The sequence below is a fragment of the Glycine max genome, chromosome 6 (assembly GCF_000004515.6).
Source record: "Glycine max cultivar Williams 82 chromosome 6, Glycine_max_v4.0, whole genome shotgun sequence".
Classification (NCBI taxonomy): domain Eukaryota; kingdom Viridiplantae; phylum Streptophyta; class Magnoliopsida; order Fabales; family Fabaceae; genus Glycine; species Glycine max.
The window spans coordinates 7,820,537-7,843,244 of NC_038242.2; the positions used below are offsets into that span (position 1 = coordinate 7,820,537).

At 36.0% G+C, this 22,708-nt stretch overlaps 2 protein-coding genes across 3 annotated transcripts; one reads left to right on the forward strand and one right to left on the reverse strand.

The window, feature by feature from the left end:
• Positions 1-457: 457 nt before the first annotated feature.
• On the reverse strand, positions 458-16,601 carry LOC100802630 (E3 ubiquitin-protein ligase UPL1). Its single transcript, XM_003527840.5, has 17 exons — positions 16,410-16,601; positions 16,118-16,238; positions 13,853-13,948; positions 13,573-13,776; positions 6,871-13,426; positions 5,707-6,764; positions 5,332-5,631; positions 5,046-5,250; positions 4,563-4,822; positions 4,192-4,478; positions 2,769-3,867; positions 2,543-2,689; positions 2,359-2,439; positions 2,044-2,269; positions 1,774-1,913; positions 883-989; positions 458-739 (listed from the first exon to the last, which is right to left on the reverse strand). The coding sequence occupies exons 2-17, from the start codon at positions 16,211-16,213 to the stop codon at positions 637-639; spliced, it is 10,965 nt and encodes a 3,654-aa protein (XP_003527888.3). The 5' UTR covers positions 16,214-16,238; positions 16,410-16,601; the 3' UTR covers positions 458-636.
• A 2,457-nt stretch (positions 16,602-19,058) lies between these two features.
• On the forward strand, positions 19,059-22,695 carry LOC100787783 (bet1-like protein At4g14600). Of its 2 annotated transcripts, XM_003526515.3 has the most exons (4): positions 19,059-19,271; positions 19,339-19,459; positions 19,542-19,598; positions 22,320-22,695. In XM_003526515.3, the coding sequence occupies exons 1-4, from the start codon at positions 19,210-19,212 to the stop codon at positions 22,479-22,481; spliced, it is 402 nt and encodes a 133-aa protein (XP_003526563.1). In that variant the 5' UTR covers positions 19,059-19,209; the 3' UTR covers positions 22,482-22,695. The 2 variants fall into 2 exon arrangements, with proteins under 2 accessions (XP_003526563.1, XP_006581520.1); XM_006581457.4 differs by having other exon boundaries at positions 19,061-19,459.
• Positions 22,696-22,708: the final 13 nt, after the last annotated feature.

A 22,708-nucleotide genomic window follows, 5' to 3' on the forward strand; every position in this document is an offset into this window, starting at 1 on the left:
AAAATTATAGATTTTCTACCATAAACACTAAAATAATAGGAGAAAAATAAGGTGTTCAAAATCACATATGAATTATTAAATGGTGACAAAAATTACAATTTAACTTCTATATATAGAGGGAGATTCTTCAGCGTTTTAAAAAAAAAAATCATCCAATATTTTTAGAATACAAAAACTCATAAAAAATAATTGATATGTTACTTTAAAAAATAGTTATATTTTTAGTGTTGTAAACTTTGGAATGAATCTTGCCCCTAACAAGTAAATTTATAATTAGAGACGGTCCTTGTCATTCTCCGAAAACTTTCATGTCTCACGAGACATTGAATTTTTAATAATCACGACATCTACTTGTCTTTCCGGAACCTCATCATATATTATTGGTCGAGTGAAAGATAAGTCCTTTGTACCATTCATTTAGTCTATAATATAGGGTGCCAAATGGGACAAAAACATGTTACTGAAAAACCGCCGAAGGCATTTCCCATTGAAAATATATCTGTACAACATATTAACATGATATACTGTTAAATCTTGTCAACCCCAGTAAAAGCTTTCAAATAGCTTCTAACCTAAAAATGTAATACAGTTTGTTTCCTCCCCAACCCCCCCAAAAAGAAAAGAAAAAAAAACATGTCAACCAAATCCGAATCCTTCATTTGCTTCATGAATGGCAAGCAGTAACCTCTCTTCCAAATGTTGTTTAGATGGATACTCTGGCAAATCTAATTGATTGAAACTGCATAAAAAAGACTCCGTGTTACTTAGTTGAAGACACATGATAATGATGATCCACCAAGTGATGGAATATACTTAAACACATGCCAAAAAAAAAAAATGCTGATTGATGATACAATAAACTGAGAAGTAGAAAAACGGTACCAGGTATGAGCAGAAGGCAAGTGATCAGAACTCCCATATGCCTTATGTATCTGAAACCTCTGGGCACCTGAAATTCCTTGAAGAGCACTAAAACCCTCCAAAGGAACCTGAAATGTTGCTAGCTAAAATCAGACCCCCTAATTATATAATACAAATTTTAATAAACAAAACAAGGAACCATTGTCATTTGATTATTAAAAGGGCGATATTGAATATCGTCTCCAACTGGTGGGATAAGGCGTTGTTGTTGTTGTTGTTGTTGTTGAGGGAAACAAGTATAGCTTATATCAAAGGTGTATATTGAGAGGGGAAAACTGTTCAGTGTCTCTTATCTCCTCCATCATAAGCCTATTCAGTAAATAGCAGTCGCACTTCAGAACTCAGATCACTAAATCAGTAGTTCTACTTATACTCCGTTTATGTTTTTTTCTACTGGAAACATGTCTATTGGGAATTGCTGCATTAAAAGCTTAGAATTCATGAACTTTCAGATTCATGTACTAGGGGAATTGCATTAGTATTTACTCTAGCAAAACTAAAATGTAACTAATTCTGAAATGTGTATGTAAATATGAAATCTCAGGAGTGCTTCTTCACTAAAGCATTTCCATTGAAACTCAAGTCTTCAAATTGCTCAAGATCTTGTGACTTAGGAGACATGATTCTAGATGTTTTGGAATAAATTGAACACACAGAAACTGGGAGCAATTTAATTGAATTCATCTTATGCATCCAAACACCAAAGCATTGGGGAGAAGAGAGAACTAATTCTAATGTGAAAGCAAAAGCAGCTAAGAGAAGGTGATTCAACATGGAAAATCACTGAAAATTGTGTAATTGCTAATAAAACAAATAAAGATCAAAAGGTTTAAAGCTCTGAAAACAATATACCTTGGATGTGCCAGTCACAAACTGCAGCAGTCTAGCTTTGTCTTCTTTGCTGAAACCTTGAACAACCTCCCAAAACCATTGGATAACTGGTGACGCACCACTATATCCAGAATATTCTGTATTTGCTCTCAAGTCATCCACTGAAATGAAATGTAGAACCGATTGTTAAATTTTCTTTTCCAGAGTTTGAAGACTTATGAAAGATAGCCAGGGATCGAGAGCAAATGAATGCCATCAATAAAGGTAATGTAAATATTGAAAAAGACTCACAATCAATTTCAGGAAGTCCACTGATCAATAATTCCAGCTCTTTGTCATTGAATATAGATATTAACTCCCTGGGAATTAATTCATTGAACCCTTCCAAGAAAGCATTTATTTGAGGTCGAATGGCAGTGGTTAACCGATGCTCAGCAACCAAATCAACATATTGGTGCTTATTCTCCTCCGTAACTTTCGTATTCCGTCCACCAGGAATCAGCTCATAATCAGTCACCTAGACATGTTCATCAAAATTAGATACTAAACAATGTCTAATTCAATATATTATATAATCTCATAATAGTTTAGAAATAAAGTTAGTACCTCTGTCCGCTCATACAAAATCAACTTTTCCTCATCAGCATCAATGCTAAAAGTAAGATCCAAAATTTCACTGATATCATTCTGCAGTCATACCACAAGCAAGAGAAAATTTTCACAATGAACATGAAGATAACTATTGTGAATACTGACAAAGCTAATGGAAAAACTACAAAAATACACTTGCCTCAAGCATCCATTTCAAATTTCTGAAATAGTCAGGATCAATGGCTTCAATATCATGATACGTAACTTTGGCCCCTAGGACGTGCTTGTAGAATGACCGAGTAAAATGGACATCCAAGAGCTGACCATCAAATAAAGCTTTTCCAACCTGGATAATGTAGAAAGGGATAAGAACAAAGCATATATGACCAACATCATACATTAAGAACACTTGTAAAAGAACTCACCACTCTACCAACAAATTTGAAATAAGATAGATGTTCTGTTTGGTAAACAGAGTTAGGGTTTGGCTGAAATGTTGATTCATTGCCTACTGTAGTGAAGAGCAGTGCTCCTTTGTCAAAAATAACTCTAGACAACAATTGATACCATTCCCTTGTTAGCCCACCTGCATCGATACCTTCTTCCCCTTGGAAATGAACAGTCAACCTTCCCTTCAAATCTTGAGTTGATCTCATGCGAAGCTGATTGTATGAATCTTCTAGAACATACGCTCTTCTTACTGATATTCTTAATGGGCTGTGGTGATGGTCATGCTGATGTTTAATTTTTGATCGGAAGTGGGAACGCTTGTTATCAAAATCAATAAATCTTGGAGTCTTCAGCATGAGGGAAAGAGACTTCTCAAGCAAACCAGGATTTTGCCTGATAAAAGCATTTAATAGTTTCCTATGCTTCTCTGAAAACTTGGCAAAAGCAGCATTTTTCTCATCTACTTTCATAGCAGGTCCAGATGTTTTCAGCCGAGTACCAGATGTGCTAGCATCTTCCACATCAGAAATAACAGGAACACTTGTGTCATTACTAGCATCTGACTGTGCAGGATGTAGCTTCTCACAGACCACGAAAAAAGATTCTATGTATGGTAAGATATTTTGAGAACCAGCTGGAAGTGGAGGCATGGCACTGGATGGTTTTGACAGAGATGTTCTAGAAGGGGTAATAGACTCAGATACTGACTCAGAGTAGACTTCTATCTTGCTTATACAACAGCTCAGCTCATGCCACAAGGGCTCTAATGCTGAATTAATTCCCCAAACTTCAGAAAGTGCAGGAGTTAATCCATCATTCTCTTTCTCAGCCAATGAGGTTGCCAAGGAACTCAAAGCCTGCAAAACTCTTAAAATTGCAGCGCCATCAGAAGATGTTGTACTGATAAGAGCTTTCATTGCTTCACTAAAAGTGCGTAACTCATCCATTGCAGATGAAGTCAAGTTTCGAACTGCTTCTGCCAGATGAGTGACAAAAAGCTGACAGTGAATTGGAGCAATGACCACCAGTTTTTTCATTACCTCCGCAACAAGACCATATGCATTATCGGACAAACTGGAAGGAATACAAGAAACATCAGATGAAGTCCATATTGCTAAAGTCTACAACATTGTTTTTGGAACAATAATAGCCAGACACATATGGTTTAGAATTATGGTGTAATAATATGACAAAAATAAATGGAACACATGTCAAGACGCAAGTAATGAAATCAGTTAATTAAAAAATGGAACCTCATGCCAGGAAACTTATGACTCTTGCCACTTTCCCAAAGTAAGGAAATCAGTTATCAAAATTTATATACACCAAATCAAGGCATACTGATAAAACACAGATAAAAGAAGTAACTTTAATCTACAAGAATAACCATAACCATACCCTTCTTGAGCAAGCAGTGAGCAGAGGAGCTGAAGTTCAGCCTGCGGCAGATCACACAATACTTGCTGAGCCGGGCATTCCTTATTACTGGGAGGTGTGGGTTTGGAGGATTCATGGACATGAGGAGATGCGTCAAGAGCAGAAGATGTAACTGAATCAATATTCACATCTACCTCCATTGCAGAAATTTGTGGACCCACTACTGCCTCAGTAGATATCTGAGATTTATGACATGAACTAGACTTGCTTCCAGCACTATCAATGATAACATCCAGTAAATTTAGCAACTGAAAAGAGCAAATAAAGTCAGCACTCTCTGCAAGTACACAAAATTGGATGTGATAAAGATATCAATAAAACCAAATCATCACCTGCTCAAGATGAGCTATGCTCCTCAAATAAAGGGGTTGTTTCAAGAGACCCAAAAGCATTGCAATGGATATGTAACCAGCATTTATTTCATCTTCAACCACCATCACAGCTTTGCCAGGTGCAACACCAGCATTATCTGGTTCTCTTAATGCAGGAGGATGCAGCCTAAACTGAAGCAAAATTTTTGCCACAAATGGATGATGGCGAGCAAGATAGGTAAGAGTTTCAAGTATTCGCCGAGAGAGTAACGGAGGAACTCCTGCATAATCAAACATATATAGAAGGTATCAATAATTATTCACCATTAAAGGGAAGGGGAAGAGAATATCTTCCAAATAATATCGATGGTCGCTAGCGAAAACGAGCTCGACGAATAAGAAAACAGAAGTCCGTTTAAGAAATTAAAACAACTCTGCACTGACTAAATTCATAATGGTCAATAAGGACAAGAAACAGAATAAAGATTGATCAAGTTTTCTTACCATCAAACGATTGAGGGCGTGAGTACATTACATTGCTCTGACAACCATATAGTCTGTATGGAGGTTCAACTGCACTAAAATAACTAGCGGGCTTTCTTACATCAAGCATTAGTAAGTCCATCAGAATTTTCACAAGGGAAATTCTGGTTTCACTATGGGCACAAAGATTCAAAAGAAGCCTCTGCAATTGACCTTTATATAGTGGCTGAAAAAAATTTAAAAAAATGTGTTAACAATGAAGTTGTGCTTGTTTTGAAGGATATCAGTGCCTATAACCAAGTAATACCTGAACTACGCGAAATAACCGAATCATGGCATGCAAAGCTTCAGTGTCAACTAGAGGTGCTCCATCAGCTTCAATAACCTTAGCGCCAGCAGACCTGCGTGAAGTGATGCTTCCCCCTGCACCATCCAGGCCAGAACTAATACCATCACGCCTAGAAGTCTCTCCTCTACGACTTCTGGGATACATACCAAAGAGGGTATGACTGTATCGATGTGCAAACCTCTCCCGCAACATATTTGCCTCAGCAACAAGGGCAGGCGTAAGGTTGGCAAGGATAGCATCAGAGGATGTTAATAGAACCTGAACAAAACCACATAAAAAAAGTCTTCAGAAACAAACTCAATTTGTATAATGGGATTCAACTGACAAACTTGCCTCTTCTCGTAATTCTGAAGGAAATGTTGCAATTATTGAGACGGTGTCCATTTCAACAGGTTGCCCTTCCAACTCCTGAGCTTGATGTAGTCTCTGTGCTTGCTGCTGAGCTAGAACTTCTGCTCGAATATCTGGGGGAAGAGCTGCAAGGAATTCTGGATCAATATCCCCATTGTTTTGAGACTCAGAGTTTGATGGTTCAGCCACTTGACCCTGCTGAGCTGAGAGGACTTCAGCACGCAGCTCCTCAGGAAGAGCTTCCAGAAAGGCAGGATCAATTGCTCCTGATCCAGAATCACTGTTCACTTGCTCCTCAGCTGCTGGACCATCTTGATCTGCATCTCGGCTAGAATTTTCAGAAACTTCAGTAACACTATGGAGGGAAGCATCTCTCCCACCTACAGGAGAAGAATGACCAACAGGCATAGTTACTCTTCTTGTGCGTGCAGCCTGTGAATCACCTGCTATCCTATCTGCAGAAACCTGCCTTTCTCCACCATCATCATGGCCATCAGCACTTCCAATCTCAACATCTAGGCTCCGAAGACTTTCACCAAAAGTTGCCCCACTACCACCACTCTCCTGGCTCACAGCTTCAACATCCCGCACAGCTGCATCATTATTCTCAAACTGAATCTCAACTGCCTGAGAGTGAGTGTTTGATACATCCGCTTGCAGAGTACCATTTCCTACAGGTCTGCTATCAGCATTGTTGCCAGTGTTATCAATTGATGTAGGAAGCACATTACCACCTTCCTGAATTGCATTAGTTTCAACTGGAATTTCAAGCCTTGAACCTCCAGAACTATGCATTTGGCTGACCTCAACTTTATTATGAGGACCTGCATCTGCTATAATATTATCAGATGACTTCTCAGCAGTAGGTCGCCTCAATTGAGAGACAAGCAACTCCTCAAGGCCCTGTGGTACAGCGCCAGTATTTGACCCACTGCTTTGCTGGTTATTATCACTCCACAAGTTCAAGCGGTGTCCATGACGTCCACTCCTCAATGATCGAAAGATATTATCCAAGCCTGTTGAGCTCTCTGTTATACTATCTGGAAATTATAAGGAAAAATATATATCATTATTAAAATGGAGAATAAAGAGAAAAAAAAAAACATAATTGTAATAAAACATTAAGAAATTGATAAAGGAACTGACCTGATTGACCAGCAGATAGGTGGAATGAGGAAGAAGGACCAACTAAAAGTGGATGGCGAGAAGGGGCAGCATTATCACCACTTCTGCCCAGCAGGCTGTAAATAGAGGTGGTCCGCCCTGGACGTCTAGATCCAAAAACTTCAACTGGCATGACATGAAGGGATTCATTTGGAAAACTATTGTCTCTTCCAAAAACCTCAATATGGTCAAAAACATTAATTCCATTGATGCCCTCCTCAAGTCTCAGTATAACACCATCTTCATCATCCTCATCCTCATCCTCATCCTCCTCCATCACTTCATCAAAATCATCATCATCCATCTCATGATCATCATGATCAGTGTCAGGATGTGGCAAGTGATGGACTTCATCTTCTTCCAAATCATTATGTTCCTCATCATCTTCGTCATCTTCATCTACATCTTCACCCTCATCTCCAGACATATCACCCTCATCATCGTCATTGTCGAGATTTTCTTGTCCATGGGATTCAATTTCAAATTGTAGCCCAACATTTTCAATTCCATTCCCATGGCCTCTGGCATCCTCACCAGTTTCATGCATGAACTCATCTTCGTTAGCAGGAGCAAAGCCCCCATCAAGATCATGTTCCATATCATCAATAACAGCTTCAGACCCACCATAAGAATGAATCACATTGTAAGACCCTACATGGTCAACTTGAATGGAATCGTGATTGACCTGAGATGTCATTTCCATGGACTGAGACATGTGACCAATATTATCTGTTCTTCTGGATTGACTAGGATCAGAAGGCTTAGTTTGATTATCACCCTTTCCTGCACTTGATTCAACTGAAAGAACATGCTCCTTGGTTACTAGTTCAAGAGCTTTGATAATACTAGTAGCAACTTTAGACGAGTCAGCATGGTCCAAGTCCAAAACTTGGAGAGTACGAGTAAAAGATCTAACTAGACCAGCATCCATAAAAGTGACAGAGGCCTCTGCTGAGATGCTTGAGCCAGCAGGTGTCCGAGCAGCCAAAACATCATTAAGTAGATCAACAAAAACCTGAATTTCATTGCCTGGTGGCTTTGGCTTACCACCATTACATGAATCAACAAATTCATTAATGATATGGCTAATCTCAGTAAAAATCCGCCTCCTTGCCTCTGAAGAACGAACACAAGCAGCTACCATAAACTGATTAGCCCTGGTTGCTAATTTCTGCCTCCAATCACCATCAACTTTCTTGTCTTTTTTGGAATTTCGAGAATGAGGAAGAAAATTACGAAGAATATGGTAGAAGATTCCTCCGGCAGCAAAACTACCATGACTCTTTTGATAAATGCCCCTAGAGCTGCTCATTTCAGCATCCCGTCGAAGCAGAACATGAACAGACGATGAATACATCAACAATATCTCCATCAGAAGCTTCAAAATAAATACTATCTTTGCTAGTGATGCAGATGCTTCCTCGCTGCTGGTTTCATTTCCCTCAGACACAGTGGCAACTGCTTTTCCTTTCCCCCTAACTGTAGAAACATCAATGTCCATGTCACTTGATGTTGGGGAGCCAGGGTCAACATTTGATGCATTATCGTCCTTCAAAGGGGGGGCAACAAATGTGCATATAGATTCAAGAAGAAGTTCTATCACATTAACAAAAGTTTGAGTAGGCTTTTTGTAACTTTTGGCATTCTTTGAGTTTGAATCATGAAGTTTTCCATGAACATTTCCTGAAGCTGCTGTGGTTGTACTCCCCAAACCAACTTTTCCATCATTATTATGTGCTTTTTCTTTCTCCAATGACTTATCCTTCTCCTTGGATTTCTCTTTATCCCGATCTTTCAGCAAGACAATGTAAGGTCTTTCACCCACCATTTCAACTTGGCAAACAGATTGAGCAGCCTGCATAAATATTATTGGATCCCGGGAAATTACAGAAGCTAAACTTAACAGGAAATTTCGCGGATTGACCCTCCCATTTGGATGGCGGTTAGACGCAGCTACAAGACTGTGTTTTATCTCAGATTCCATTGCTTGCTGGAGAGTTTGTGGATCTTCGATAACATGACGGACAATACCAGCAGCAACATTGTCAAACCCAGGAAAGAGGCTACTGGTTGGCAGAGAAAGAAGTAAACTTAAACCACCAGCATCAAAAAAGGTAAGAGCAACAGAATGATTCTTTGTAAGATTGGAACATAGTAGCAAAATAGCATGCATTGTGTCAGAGGGAAGTTGGTTCTTCATGCAACTACAAGCAATCTCAACAAGTCTCTTCTGTTCATGTATATCTGCATACTTGGTGGAAAGTCCCAATGCAGACTGCAATTTGTGTTGCTTGTCCTCATCAATGCGGACTGATGTCTGCTGAACATTCAAAGCTTCCTTCTTCAACAGCTCTGCAATTTCAGCATTCAAATTTTGATCCACTTGCAACAACCTGTCTAATGCAAGAAAAGCAGCTGTGACCCATTTTGGAACCTGTTCTTTCTCCCCGATACCAAGACTAGAATCCCACTGGTAGAGTAGATCTGAGGCAATTTTTATCAAACCACTCATCGAAGCAGCTTCTCGCACAACAGCATCCTCATTAAGAATCAAAGCAAGAACATGAAATAGAGCAGCAAGCATGGTATTATTTCCATTACCAGAAATCAATCCACATTCCTTGATCTGGTCAATAATAAAAGTGACAACATTAGATCTATATTGGCCATCATTCTGAGAGCATATCATCATGAGCAAGTCACGGACAGGAAAAGCAAGAGGTTCCTTTTGAAGAAGTTTAGTGCAAGTTGATAATAATTCATCAACAGGAGGAAGATGGACCATTTCTTCCTCAAGCTGTTGAACACTGTCAATTGCAGCAGCAGCATCCTTGGTGTCTGATTCAGAGTTCCCAAGGGACATGGCAAGTGCACGAGCAAGTTCATCATCTTCTTGTGTGTCCTCTGGATGGGAAAACAGCCACTCCATCGCCAACTCCACACTATTTGATCCAACATGCCTCAAAGCTTCTTCTGCTCTAGACCTGGAAAATCCCATCTCTACAATGGTTGAAATTGTTGTTTCATCGAGAGGAGGCCCAGTAATACGAGCACTGTTGCTTCCATTTACATTTTTTACTTCAACCCCTGAATAAACATGCCTGATGATAGAAATAATATTAGAAATAAATTCATGACTACAATCAACAAATTGGGGATGAGTCCAAACTGGGAGCACAGCCTTCAACACCATAGATTGGAGGACTTTCACAAATATCTCAGCATCCCGGGGATTTGGGGTATCACCACTAAGGGGCTGTGCAAGTAAAGGCTTTGTGAAAGAAGATAATATGAAAGAGGAGGTTACTAGATGGTCCATAAATTTACCATAACTAGCTAAAGAACCATATATCCACAAATGATCAGTATCTTCCTTGTCAACCTGCTTCACATTCCCATCATCAGTTTCCATTGGTGATGCAGGGGTCCAATTAACTGCAAACAACAACTGACTAGTTGCTTCAAATGTGGTCAATACAGATTGAATAACTCCATGCCCATACAAGCAATTCAGTAAAATGGGATTGCAAGAATCAGGCCTTTCCATTAGAATGCCATCCACAAAATCAATGACTTTACCAAAATAACGACATTTTGTTGATATGGATGCTTCTTCTACATGGCCCCCAAAATTCATGTGATCTAGAGCAATGCTTGCAAAAGTAGAAGCCACTGATTTTGAAGCAGGACTTACACTTGCAACATCATCACGACGGCGAGAAGGTTGCAGCATTACTTTTCCTAACTCTTGGAACAAATGCGTAATGTGAAATGAAAGTGATCTGACCATGTCACAACAAGAGGTATAATATGTTTTTTGCTTGTCACATTCCTTCTTATCAGCAGCCCCCAATACATTTGCAGACTCAGATGGATGCAACAGATTAATGGGTCCTAACCGCCTGTTTGTAGGACCAATAGAATTTGATTGGTGCTGGGCACCAGGGGCACGACCCAGATCTCGATACAGGTTAATAAGATCAAAAAACTGTGATTCTACACTCCATCCTGAAGTCCTCCTTCTGAGTAATGGATCGAGAAACTGTCTGATAGAATTGTACCTTTGCTCTGCAGTTTCATTTGCATCCACTTCTGCCTGTTGTGAATCAGAAGTAGAACAAGAACCACCATCCTCAATATCAGGCTTCATATTTTCAAGAAGAGCAATTTGCCACAAAACTTCACGGTGGACACGTCCAATGTTTCCAAGAACATCCTTACTACCATTTCCAAATTCTGTAAGCAAAGCAGTCACCCAACGGTTGTCTTTTGACGCAGCAAGAAAGAGAAGAAACTCAACCAGGAAAAGTGAAGAAAAGATGTTATTTGTTGTCATCTTTGGATCCAGCAACAAAGGTCCCGAAGATGCAACAAACCCAGCTAATGCTTCATTCAAGTGCTCTTTAAGAGAGGAACAAAAGGCGCGTGCCAAAGGAGTGGAATGATGTTGAGCAAACCCCTTAAATACCATGGTGCTATGCAGAGCAATAGACATGCCATCCGAGGATTGTGCTACAGTAGGTCGTAATAACAGCTTCAATAAAGCTTCAATTCCTGATTTTTCTACAAATAGCCGACATGTTTCAGAATTTTCCATTGTCCGGTGAACCAATACCATCAAATGAAAAATGCAAAGCTGAATGAATTGCTCATCACTAATCCCTTCAGCAGCAGACTCTGCTGTGCCCACAAGGCAACAATGGCTTTCACTTCCTTTGTTTTCAGAATTGGTTTCAATTGCACTATCCTCATTAGCTTTTCCTGAAGAAGATCCTGTATCAATACCATCACCAAAGGATGCAATCTTATGGATGATTTCAATGATGATGTCAACACCAGTACTTCTCAAAGAAGACACGTGTCGAAGAAGTTCCTCCACAGAATTTGCTAGCGGAACAATAGCCTCATTCATGGCAAGGACATACTTTTTGCTTGTAAAGATATTAACAAGGAACTGCAGTGATGAACTTTCTCGAACAACCTCTAAGCCTTTGGCATTAAGACAAATGGCCCCAATGCCATTTGGAATGCATGTCAGAGCCTTTGATGAAGGAAGAATTCCAGATGCAACTGAAGATAAAAAAGCGTTTGGAAGGCCCATTTCATGCAAAGAAGAGAAGCATGTAGGATCTTTGTGGATTATTTCACTCATAACAGTAACAGCTGAGTAATAAATGTCACCTCCAAACTTATTTACATTCTGAAAAATCATGACTAGAGTTGCAGGTAATGAACTTTCATGGGAGTGTTGAGATCTGGTAGAGTTTGCAGGGGCGTATGTTGCAGAACCAAGGGCCTTAAGGGACACTTTTATCAGCCTCTTCTGAGAGTAAAGCTGATGAGTACTACTATGTCTTGAGCTTTCACCAGTGAGCGTCACATTATCATTCTCTCCAACAAAACCAATGACCCTATGAACCTCTATCTGTAATCTTTGAGCCAAAAGCTCAACACCCCCCAGCTCTTTAAATAAAGATACAGCTGAACTACTATTATCCATAAGCTTCTGAAGGGTTTTCACAGCTAAACAAACAAGATGAATATGTGCAAGATCAGAATCCTCCAGCAGAGGCAAGAATGTGGGTACCATGCCAGATCCTCTAATATTACTCCCAGAAGATGATGTTGACACTACATGCAGCAGATAGAATTGAAGAAGTGCCTCAACAAAAGAAAAGGAAGTTGGATCATTAGAAGTTTTCAATGACAAAATAGCTCTCTGAAGTACATTCAGTAGTATCATCCGGTTCCCTCCAGTGAAGTTCATACTAGATCCACTAAGTATCCGTGCCCGTTCATGAGATGATGTGTATGCTGCTAACTGGGCTCCTAATGCAAGCATTACAAGTGTTCTGATAGATCCAGATATTGTTTCTTCAGATCGCACAACTCTAATCAATTCATTTGTGTACTCTGGTTCATTAGCAAAAAAGGACACAAGCTCGTCGTGAGCATCACTGGATTGGACCAACACAATGAAAGCAAGAAGGCAAATCCTGCTATAAAGCCTGCTTATTCTCGCAGACCGGAAAGCACGAGCATATCTAATTCTTGTGAGCAATGAAAATCGGAGCTCGGGAGGAACATTATACTGCTCAATGCATTGCTTCAACATTGACAAATCATCTTCTTTGCGTAAATGCATATCCGGTATGTGTATAACTCTCAAACGGGAGGAAACTGTATCTACAATTGGTTCCTTGCTTTGAGCAATGGGTCCATGCAATTCAAAATAAAGAGTAGAACCTATGCAGTAATTGGATTGGTCACTACTATTCTCAGCATCAGAAGGAAACAAACACAGTGCTTCATCCTGGACTTTCTCATTTGCCATAATACAAGAGTACAAACCCATGCCCTCCTCCTTGCTTCCCCACCCCTGTGCCAGGGACAGGAGATAGCTATTTACTGAACCACAGCCAACCATTTTTGCACTTCCATGAAGCTTAGAAGGATTTATTTTTACAAGAGCAGCGAGAGTTTCCAATGTTGAAATAATAATCTCAGGATCTGTTGATGCTAGTAAAAGCTTGAAGTGCTGAAAAGTAAGGGAGATATATTAGAAAATAATAGTATCAAACAACCCAAGCATAAATCACTTGACCAAAACAAAAGATGGAGTCAAGCAAAAGAAAATGAAAAAAGATTGTAATTAAGATAGGACGCAATTTCTCTTCAAATTACCTCTAAGCCATCAAATGTACTCTTGTTTGGACAGTTCTCTAAGATTATTTGCATCACCCGTAGTATTTGTAGAATTGCATGTTTTGGTAATGGAATGCCAACTTCTAGATTATCGGACAATGTCAGGTCATTTCGACATGATAAATATGTCTTGAAATACGTATCAAAATGAAGAAATAATGGCCTCCAGTGATGAAAATTCCCCTGATGTAAAATCAATATATAAGTCTATGTGGAGAAAAAACAGAATACCATATGCAGCAACATATCTTGCTACTACCTTATTGTAATCCCACCGAAAGCCAAAGAGGGGTATAGCTATATCTTGTAATGGACATTGAATGACCTTCTCAATGAAGGCTTTGATCTTAGGAGGCTGAATCAATCAATCACAAAATTCAGATAAGCTATAAGGGTAAGAAGAAAGGAAACAACAGAAAAAATTTAAGCCATTAGAATTTCAGAGAAGTGTCAGCATAACCATGAATCATCAGGATTTTGAAGATATGTGAATAAACAAAAGTGAACATGATTTAACCACAAACATGAGCATATGTACTAATAATAGTGGATCTAAGAATGGAAATTGTGAAGCACAGTTGAATCAAATTTCAAAACATACTTATTTCAATTTTACAAATCATTCATGCTAATCAATTTTGGAAAAGGAAAAAAAGTATTGATCAATTTAGCAAAATGAATAAATAATACTAGTATTACTCAGTTTTAGAATAAGAAAAACATCACTTGACTATTAGCTTTACCAAAATGAGCATGTGCATACTGAGCATGCAAAATTTATATGGACCCAAAGGACATTGTCGCTCAAAACAACGAATGCACAGAAAAAAAAAAGATGGAAGCCAAAGCAGGATAAAAGACAGAAACTTTCATACTTTCTCACATTCTAAGTAGGCAAGTTAACACTTTTATACGCATAAAGTCACAATCATGAATATGCAAATGTCATCAAAACCAAAGATTCACTCTATGAAATGTGAAATGTCTCCATTAAGTTTAAGAAATATATGCATAAAAAGGTTTAAAAACCCTAATAATTACTATAAAGGAATGTGGGAATTATCACACTACTTGCAAATATTTTAACCTGACCATCACTTCTATTGTACATGCGGCACTCTAATTCATATACCAACAACTGACTAATGCTTGGAAACATAAGAATGATGCTAAACTTCATCAATAATAACATTGAAAAAATTTATGTACAAAGTTTAGGCCACACAACAAAAATGCATACAGAAGGCTCCAGATTATTAAATATATAAATTTAAGCATATCACAAAGTTATGCAAGCATCATTTATTTACATGCTGATCAAACCATTAACAGTAACACACGGTGACAGCATATCCAAATCAAATTCTAAGGTAGCATATTTGTTGTAAGTAATAATACTATAAGTAACATTTTGCTCTGGTGGATTTTAAAAAAATAGCAATATTTTGTTTTCTACTTTTCCCAAAGTAACTGCTTTGTAGACATCCTGTATAACATTATCATTGTGAACGAAAGCTAAACCAATTTTAAAAATTATATATCCATGAAAAGGAAAAGATAAGTAGAGATGCAAAATTGCAAGTTGCTGAGGATGTATTCAGAATTTTGGATTAGCAGGCTAAATGCAGGTTTGGTTTAACTTATTTTGAAGAAATTATCGCCCACTTTTGCCATCTACTTGAGAGAGCTTTAAAAAAAAAGAAGTAAATTCTCCCAGAATTTTTTTCCCAAACATGCACATATTATAGGAAAATAGTTCCTTTCCTTTGTTCAGAAGAGAGATCCTTGTTGGGGGCACATGCAATTTGCATATTAAACTTGCTTGATAAATTATTCTCGTTAGGGATTTATAGATTCAGACAAGTTCATATTAAGTCTATCTTAAGCCAAAGTCAACTATCCCATTCAGCTATTCAAACACGACAACAAAAAATAAAAACTACAACTATGCACTTCAACAGCCAATAAATTTCTACATCACAACACTACTGATTGATATTACAATATTGTTTTTCAAGCTTAATACAGTATCTTCCACTTAAAATTCCCCTTTTCACTTTCCCAAGAGCTCTCAAGTTCAAGTTTTCTATTTAAAAAAAAAGCTTTTAAACCAAAAGCACTTATCTACAATTCTACTTTTCTCCAAACACTCGCTCAGTTAGTTTCCTGTATTATTTCAATTACTAACTAAAAAGCACATGCTATCACGGGTCTTGCAATTCTAAATTCATATCAAGGACGGCAACCTATTCCACACAACAGAGCACTTGCAAACTCCACATCAATGAATTCGTTAGAAAGCAGAACCAAAAAAAAAAAAAAAAACAGAAGCAGCCACTAGCCAATAGCCAATAAAATAAACACAAACATTTTCAGTTAACAAGTGGTAGAATAGCTAATAAGACACACAATCACGAAAGCACTGAATACAAAGCGAAAGCCTTAGAAAAAAAATACATTTTCCAATTATTAGAACAGTTGAATTAAAACAAAAGAAGAAGCGATAAAAAGAGAAAAGACTGACAGGGTCAGAGTCGAGTTTGACGGAAGGGCCAATGGAACCCTCTCTGGAGAGAAGTTGGCGGAGCCTCGATGGCCAACTCGATCTTTCGTTTGTCATCTCACCTAAGCTTCGCTACTTTGAACTGCAGATTCAATTCAAAATCAAAATAATAACCGCAAAACGAAAACAGTTAGTGAACAAAACGACAACAACAACACAGAATTCAACCATTCATTACACGCGCAGAAATTGAAAGAAATCAAAAATTCACAAAACGCAGATCGTATTGGTAGAAAGAGAAAGAGGAAGGTACCTGAGAGAAAGAGATGAGAGAGTGAAAGCATACACATAGAGAAGAGAGTGTGAGAGGTTGGGGTTGAAAATCGCCGTGAAATAAAAATTTTGTGTTTTGAATAAAAAAAAAAAATTAGCCCTTCACAAAGAATAGAGAGAGTACAAATAGTGATGTGATGAAGAGAAAGAGAGTCTCTTTGTATTGCAGGCGGTGGTGTTTCGAAGAATGCACAAACCCACCTTTTCCCATTATTGCCCCTGGATTTTCAGGTTTTCTATTACGACTCTATGCATATATTTAGTATATTTTTATCTTCTCATAAATTTTATTATTGTTTTATTTTATTTTATAAAAAAATAATAGATAAAAATTAAATATATTCGTTCAGTATATTTAAAATAGAAAAACATATTTGATGTTTATCATAAAAGAAAAATAGTAAAAGATATTTTATAATTTCAAAAAATCATATATGTATTGTATATATTTAAATATATATGATATAAACCAATGTTTTTGATTGTGTCAATTTATACAATAATAAGTAATGATGAAGTTAGGTCTCGCATAATTAGTTTATTTATCCATTAAAATTAAGAAACTAAAATTCAATCAAAATATTAAAAAATTGAAAGAATTAATTTATTTGGAACATTTATATCAAGATAATTAATGATAAAATAATTAATTCAAATGGACTCTTAATTAAAAGACAGTAAAAATATAATTTAACTAAAATATATTAATAAAGGACGGTATAACTTATTAACTATGACATGTTGCATGTAATTCACAAAAAAAAAGTGTTATTTATATAAAATTTTGACTTATAATTAAAAAGTCAGATTTAAGGATACAATTCTTTAACTTAATATGGAGTTTGAAGTTTTATTATGTAATTTCGTTTGTTCATACAAACTTTTTTTTAAACAGTTTAGTCTTTTTTTTACAATTATATAAATTTCTTTGACTTTAAATTTAAATTTATGATTGTATAAAAATAATCACAATCAATTATCTTCTATTATTTTTCAATAATAAATAAGTTCTGTATTAAAGATATTAGAATTAAATTTAAATATTTTCACTAATATAAAAAATATCAAAACTCTCAACATAATTTTTATACAATCCAACATGTTTTGAAATTACTAAAATAGGGATTGAAATTTAAAAGTCTTTAAAGTTGTCCCATTTTCTATTCCACTAATGGTATTATAAAAAAATTATAATTTAAATTATCATGCTAAGACATTGTTAAGTCATAAGTGTTTTAGAGTGACCCATTTATCCAACCCTTTTCTTTTCCATTTTAGTAAACTCATGCCATCCGTTACCTTTTGTTCCGTCTCGGTATCTTTGTCATGATCAGCATTCAACAATTGGGAGAAATGTCTTATTAGGTTTCTTTCTTTACAATGACTTACGTTTATTAATAATATGATATGGCTATATAACAGTCTTACGAGATAAGAACATAAAATAATGAAACAAAACTCAAATATACAACTCAAATAAGGAAACTAATCCTAAATAACAATTGCATAATCCTAAAATCATCAGGATCTTTATTAACATGAAGATAAATCTTAAATTGGAAATCCTAAATCTTAACAGCCTTGCCACATTGGGGGAGATTCGCACCATTACGTCAACTGTCATGCTCGCCGCATTGTCAAGTCTTGGCATAACATTGGAATGAATTGCATTGACAAGACTATGATCCTCGTTGTCAATATATTAGATAAGGAAGTAGATCGATAACAACATCGTTTGAATAGACAGTGACAACAAGATAAAGAGTTACAATGATGATCAAAGAACAAAGTGAAGGGGGAAAATGGAATCGGAGAAGAACATGGAATGGACCTCCAACAGGAAAATCGATGTTAGATGCATGACCATAGAGGAGAGCTTTTGGTAGAGAGACAATGGTGCAAGCACGGGAAACTATTACAACAACACTTTGATTTTTTGACTTACAACACAATAACTTCTTTAAAATGGAGAATATGAAATGAAAATTTTAATATACGTGGCATAATATGATTAGTGGGATAGGAAATGGGACAACTTTAGAGAATGATGATTTCAATCCGTGAGATTGACCCCTAATACATTAACATCTATATAATAATAATAAATAAGTATAACAAATACCAATCTATGGTATCCTGATTTATAATATCCATTTTTATTTTTTAAAGTAATTCCTGATCTTGAGTTATAATTTTCCTTTTAGATAAATTATACTTTGATAAGCTTTAACACTCAATATCTCCTTAATTTTTTCAATAACCAATAAATGCATGGATTACTTCCTCTCCTTACAAACAACTCTAAACAAACTCTTAGGTCTTGACATGTAAATAACACAATTATATGAAAACCTAATTCTAACCAATAAGGAATATTTTTTTTAATTTATCATTAAGGAAGTTGATAACATACTAAAATAAAAACACCCATTAAGGATCAAAGAAAAAACACAAGTTATTTTTCAATGGGTGCTAACGTTGACATTTAACGCGTTGTTTATTGAGACCAAGCACTAAAATAAAATAAAAACTTTAAAAGAATAAAATAAAAAATACTATATTTTATAGATTTATTTATTAATTTTTATATTTTAGAATTAAACCAGCGTATGATTTCTGTAAATGAGAGCATGTATTGGGACAAAATTGTAACTTGCAATTTGCAATTAATTGAATGCGTTCACGAAACGTTGGCTTTCAAGTTGAAATGAAAATTGTGTGGAACTCATTTTTCCCCATTTTGTGAAATTCAATTCCAAGGGTTTCCATTTTCCATTTCAATGTCTTCCCATTCGCACAAAGGCACCTCCTTCTACGGCGATGCCGCCCCTTATCGATCCAGGTTTGTTTGTTTTTTACTCTCTCTTTCCCTTTCTCTTGTTCAATTCAATTTCTTGCGTGAATTGCAGAGAGGGGCTTAGCACTCGACCCGTTGCATCCTCCGATGAAATCCAATTGCACATCGATCCCGGCATCGACTTCGACGACGAAATCACCGGTCTTCGTGGCCAAGTTAAAAAATTGAAAAATGTATTTCACTATTTTTTTTCTGTGCCTTTCTTTTGATTCGTAATGTCCTCGTACAATACAAATTCATACATTTCTGCCGCAGGTTGCTGAAGAGATAGGTTCAGAAGTCAAGTTTCAAAGAGATTTTCTGGAACAAGTGGTACGTAATTTCTTGGATCACCTATATTTCGCATAGTTTTTGTTATTTTTATTTATTTATTCGTTTATTTTTGCCTGTTTCAAATTTTGGCTGAGAAAGAAGGATAGTGCATAGTGCCCAGAGTTGCATGCTTTTATGATTCAGGCAAAATGGATTTGCTTTTGAAATTTTAATTTCTATGGATATTGAAAGTTGAAATGCTAGGTGTGTTTGTGGCAGGAAAGGTTTCAAAATAAATAAAAAATTTCTTTTATAGTGTGTTTGGATGAAACAATTTAACAGAAAAATTTATTTTCAAGGAATTTAAAATGATTCATGATAAAATAGCTTGTTTGAATAGAACATTTGAAATGAGATTTAATTTTTGGTATTTTTATGAATCATTTTGATTGATTAAAACAATGAGATTTCAAATTTTCTAAAAAAATATAGAATTTGAAATTCTTTTTTTTTTGAGATGTTCACTCTAACTCACTTTCTTGCTCGCGACTCTTTCTCGATTAACACTCACAACTACGGGTGACCAAAGTTTTTACGGTCGATATCGACATAAGTTGTTTTTCATTGATGTTGGTTGAGATTTTTTCGATCAGATTTTTTTTGTATGATGTCAACCAAAGCTATTTTTTGCCGAATCGGCTAAGATTTTTTTTAGATGATGTTGGTTAAGAGTTATTTTCTCATTGACGTCAGTCATGGAAAATTTTTGCTAACATCAGCTAAGGATTTTTTTGGTTGTTGTCATCCAAGTTTTTTCAGTTGATGTTGACCAATGATTTTTTTGGTCGACGTTGGCTAGATTTTTTTTTATTGACATCAGTCATGACTAACTTTTGAGTAGACACCTGTTAGGGTTTTTCAGCCAACATCAGTTAGGTTTTTCCAGCCAACATCAGTCAAAACTATTTTTTAACCAATATCGACTAGGGTTATTTTTTAACCAATGTTAGCTAGGGTGTTTTGGCTTATGTCAATTAGATTTTTTTAGCCGACATCGATTAAGATTTTTTTGTTGACATCAACTAGGATTTTCTGGCTGACATCATCTAGAGTTATTTCTTAATCACATTAGCTAGATTTTTTTGTTGATGTTGACTAGGATTTTTTTTGCTAACACCAACTAAGTATTTTTGACCGACATTGGGCATAACTATTTTTAGGTGACATCGACTAGGTTCTTATAGTCAACATCCATTAGAGTTTTTTCGGTCAACATTGGTCAGAACTATTTTTTAGCCAACATCAGTCAAGGTTATTTTATAACCGATGTTAGATAGGGTTTTTTGTCCAACATTGGTCAAGACTATTTTTTAGCCAACTTCGACTAGGGATTTTTCGGTCAACGTTGACCAATGATGTTTTTTAGTCGACATCAGATAGGTTCTATTGATTGACATCAACCAAGCTATTTTTTAATCGATATTGGGTAGATTTTTTTGTCAACGCCTGTTTTTTTTAGGCCGACGTTGGCTAAAAATAGTCTTGGTCAATGTCGTTCGAAAAGACCCTAATTGGTGTTGACCAAACAAACCCTAGTCAACGTTGGTAAAAAAACCTAGCCAACATCGACTAGAAAATAAACTCAACCATCATTAGCAAAAAAATAGTTCTGACTGATGTCAGTCGACAAATATTTTCGGCATACTTTGATAAAAAAAAATCCTATTTGATGTCGACCGAAAAATAGTCTTGGTTGATGTCGGTTTAAAAACATCACTGGTTATGGACAGACAAAAGAACCCTAGTTAAAATTATTAATATTTTGTATTTATAAATTATTAAAAATTGAAAATATTTTGTAATTAATATTTCAAAATTAAATTGTGTTTATTTTTTATAAAGTTTAATATTAAAATTTCATCTATTTAAAATATAAAATTGAAATTTTGCATATGGAGGAAATTGAATTGCCCTATCTAAACAGAATTTAAAATGGAAGAAATTTGAATTGATTTATCCAAACAAAACATTTGAAAAATGAAGGAAATTAAAATCAAAACAATTCAAATTCTAACCATTTCAAATTCCTTGAAATTTTGAAATTCCTGAAGGTTAATGTTGAAATCATAAGACTTAAAATGGAAAACTATTAATGCTGCTACTGTATTTTGAACCTTTGACCTAAAAAAACCAAAACAATTCTGTTCTGGAAAAACGTTGAATGTTGGTTGGGTGAGTGGAGCGGAGGTCAGTCTGGAAGTCCCACCATTGTTAAATAGTGGTGAGGATGTTGTAAAAGGACGATGGAGATGGTGGCCACCGACAAACACTCCGATGTCCATACCTCAAAATGGACCCTTAATGGGATTCAGGTTGGTTCAGAACAAAATTCCTTGTAACAAAGAAACACCATCAATATTTCTAGATGAATTTCTTGACCATCTGTCAGTGGATCCTTATTACTTTGGCAGTTGCAAGGGATTATCTTTGGGTTGAGTTGCATTAAGATAACCGATGGATGGAAAAAGGAAAATTATAAGCAATACTTAATGGTTTTGCATCTAAAGACAATTAAATTGATGAGAACTTCATTCAATATGTTATAATATTCATCATTAGTGGGATTTTCTGCTTTTAAAAAATAAGTAAAGAGGAAAAATCTTTTGGCTTGTTTTTGTTGTATGTTTTTTTGTAGTAATTGATCAGTCATTGGCACATCTCCTTTTTGGCAAGAAATTATTCAAGTATCTTATTAATATTTTGGTTGTTCTTCCAATACAGCAAATGGTAATGATACAAGCTCAAGCTGGGGTCAAGAATAACTTAAGAAGATTGAACAAGAGCATCGTCAAAAATGGTTCCAACAATATTGTTCATGTGATTGCTTTTGCATTAGTCTGTTTCTTTATAGTATACTTCTGGTCAAAGATGTCCAGAAAATGATGGCTCGTAGTTGAAAGATTTTATTCAAAGCTTTTTTCGGTTGACTCATTATGATGCCTAATCTTGTACAGAAAAGCTACACTTACTGTTGCAGTTTACAGTTAAAAATTCTTCGACTTCAAAGTTACGTGTCTTGGTCGAAGCAGTAGTTTTGTGTAATAGACAGGATAATTGCTTGTTTAATAGATTGCAAAAGCCTCTTTTCTCTTAAAAATATCATGTGAACG

What these genes read in the sequence shown, in the direction of transcription:
- LOC100802630 (XM_003527840.5), bottom strand. Translation starts at nt 16,213, where the DNA reads ATGACAAACGAAAGATCGAGTTGGCCATCGAGGCTCCGCCAACTTCTC. An exon ending in GTACATTTGATGGCTTAGAG is followed by an intron (nt 13,427 to 13,572) that starts GTAATTTGAAGA and finishes CTTACTTTTCAG; the next exon opens with CACTTCAAGCTTTTACTAGC. An exon ending in ATTTGAAATGGATGCTTGAG is followed by an intron (nt 2,440 to 2,542) that starts GCAAGTGTATTT and finishes GTATGACTGCAG; the next exon opens with AATGATATCAGTGAAATTTT.
- LOC100787783 (XM_006581457.4), top strand. Translation starts at nt 19,250, where the DNA reads ATGCCGCCCCTTATCGATCCAGGTTTGTTTGTTTTTTACTCTCTCTTT. An exon ending in AAGTTAAAAAATTGAAAAAT is followed by an intron (nt 19,460 to 19,541) that starts GTATTTCACTAT and finishes TTTCTGCCGCAG; the next exon opens with GTTGCTGAAGAGATAGGTTC. An exon ending in GAGATTTTCTGGAACAAGTG is followed by an intron (nt 19,599 to 22,319) that starts GTACGTAATTTC and finishes CTTCCAATACAG; the next exon opens with CAAATGGTAATGATACAAGC.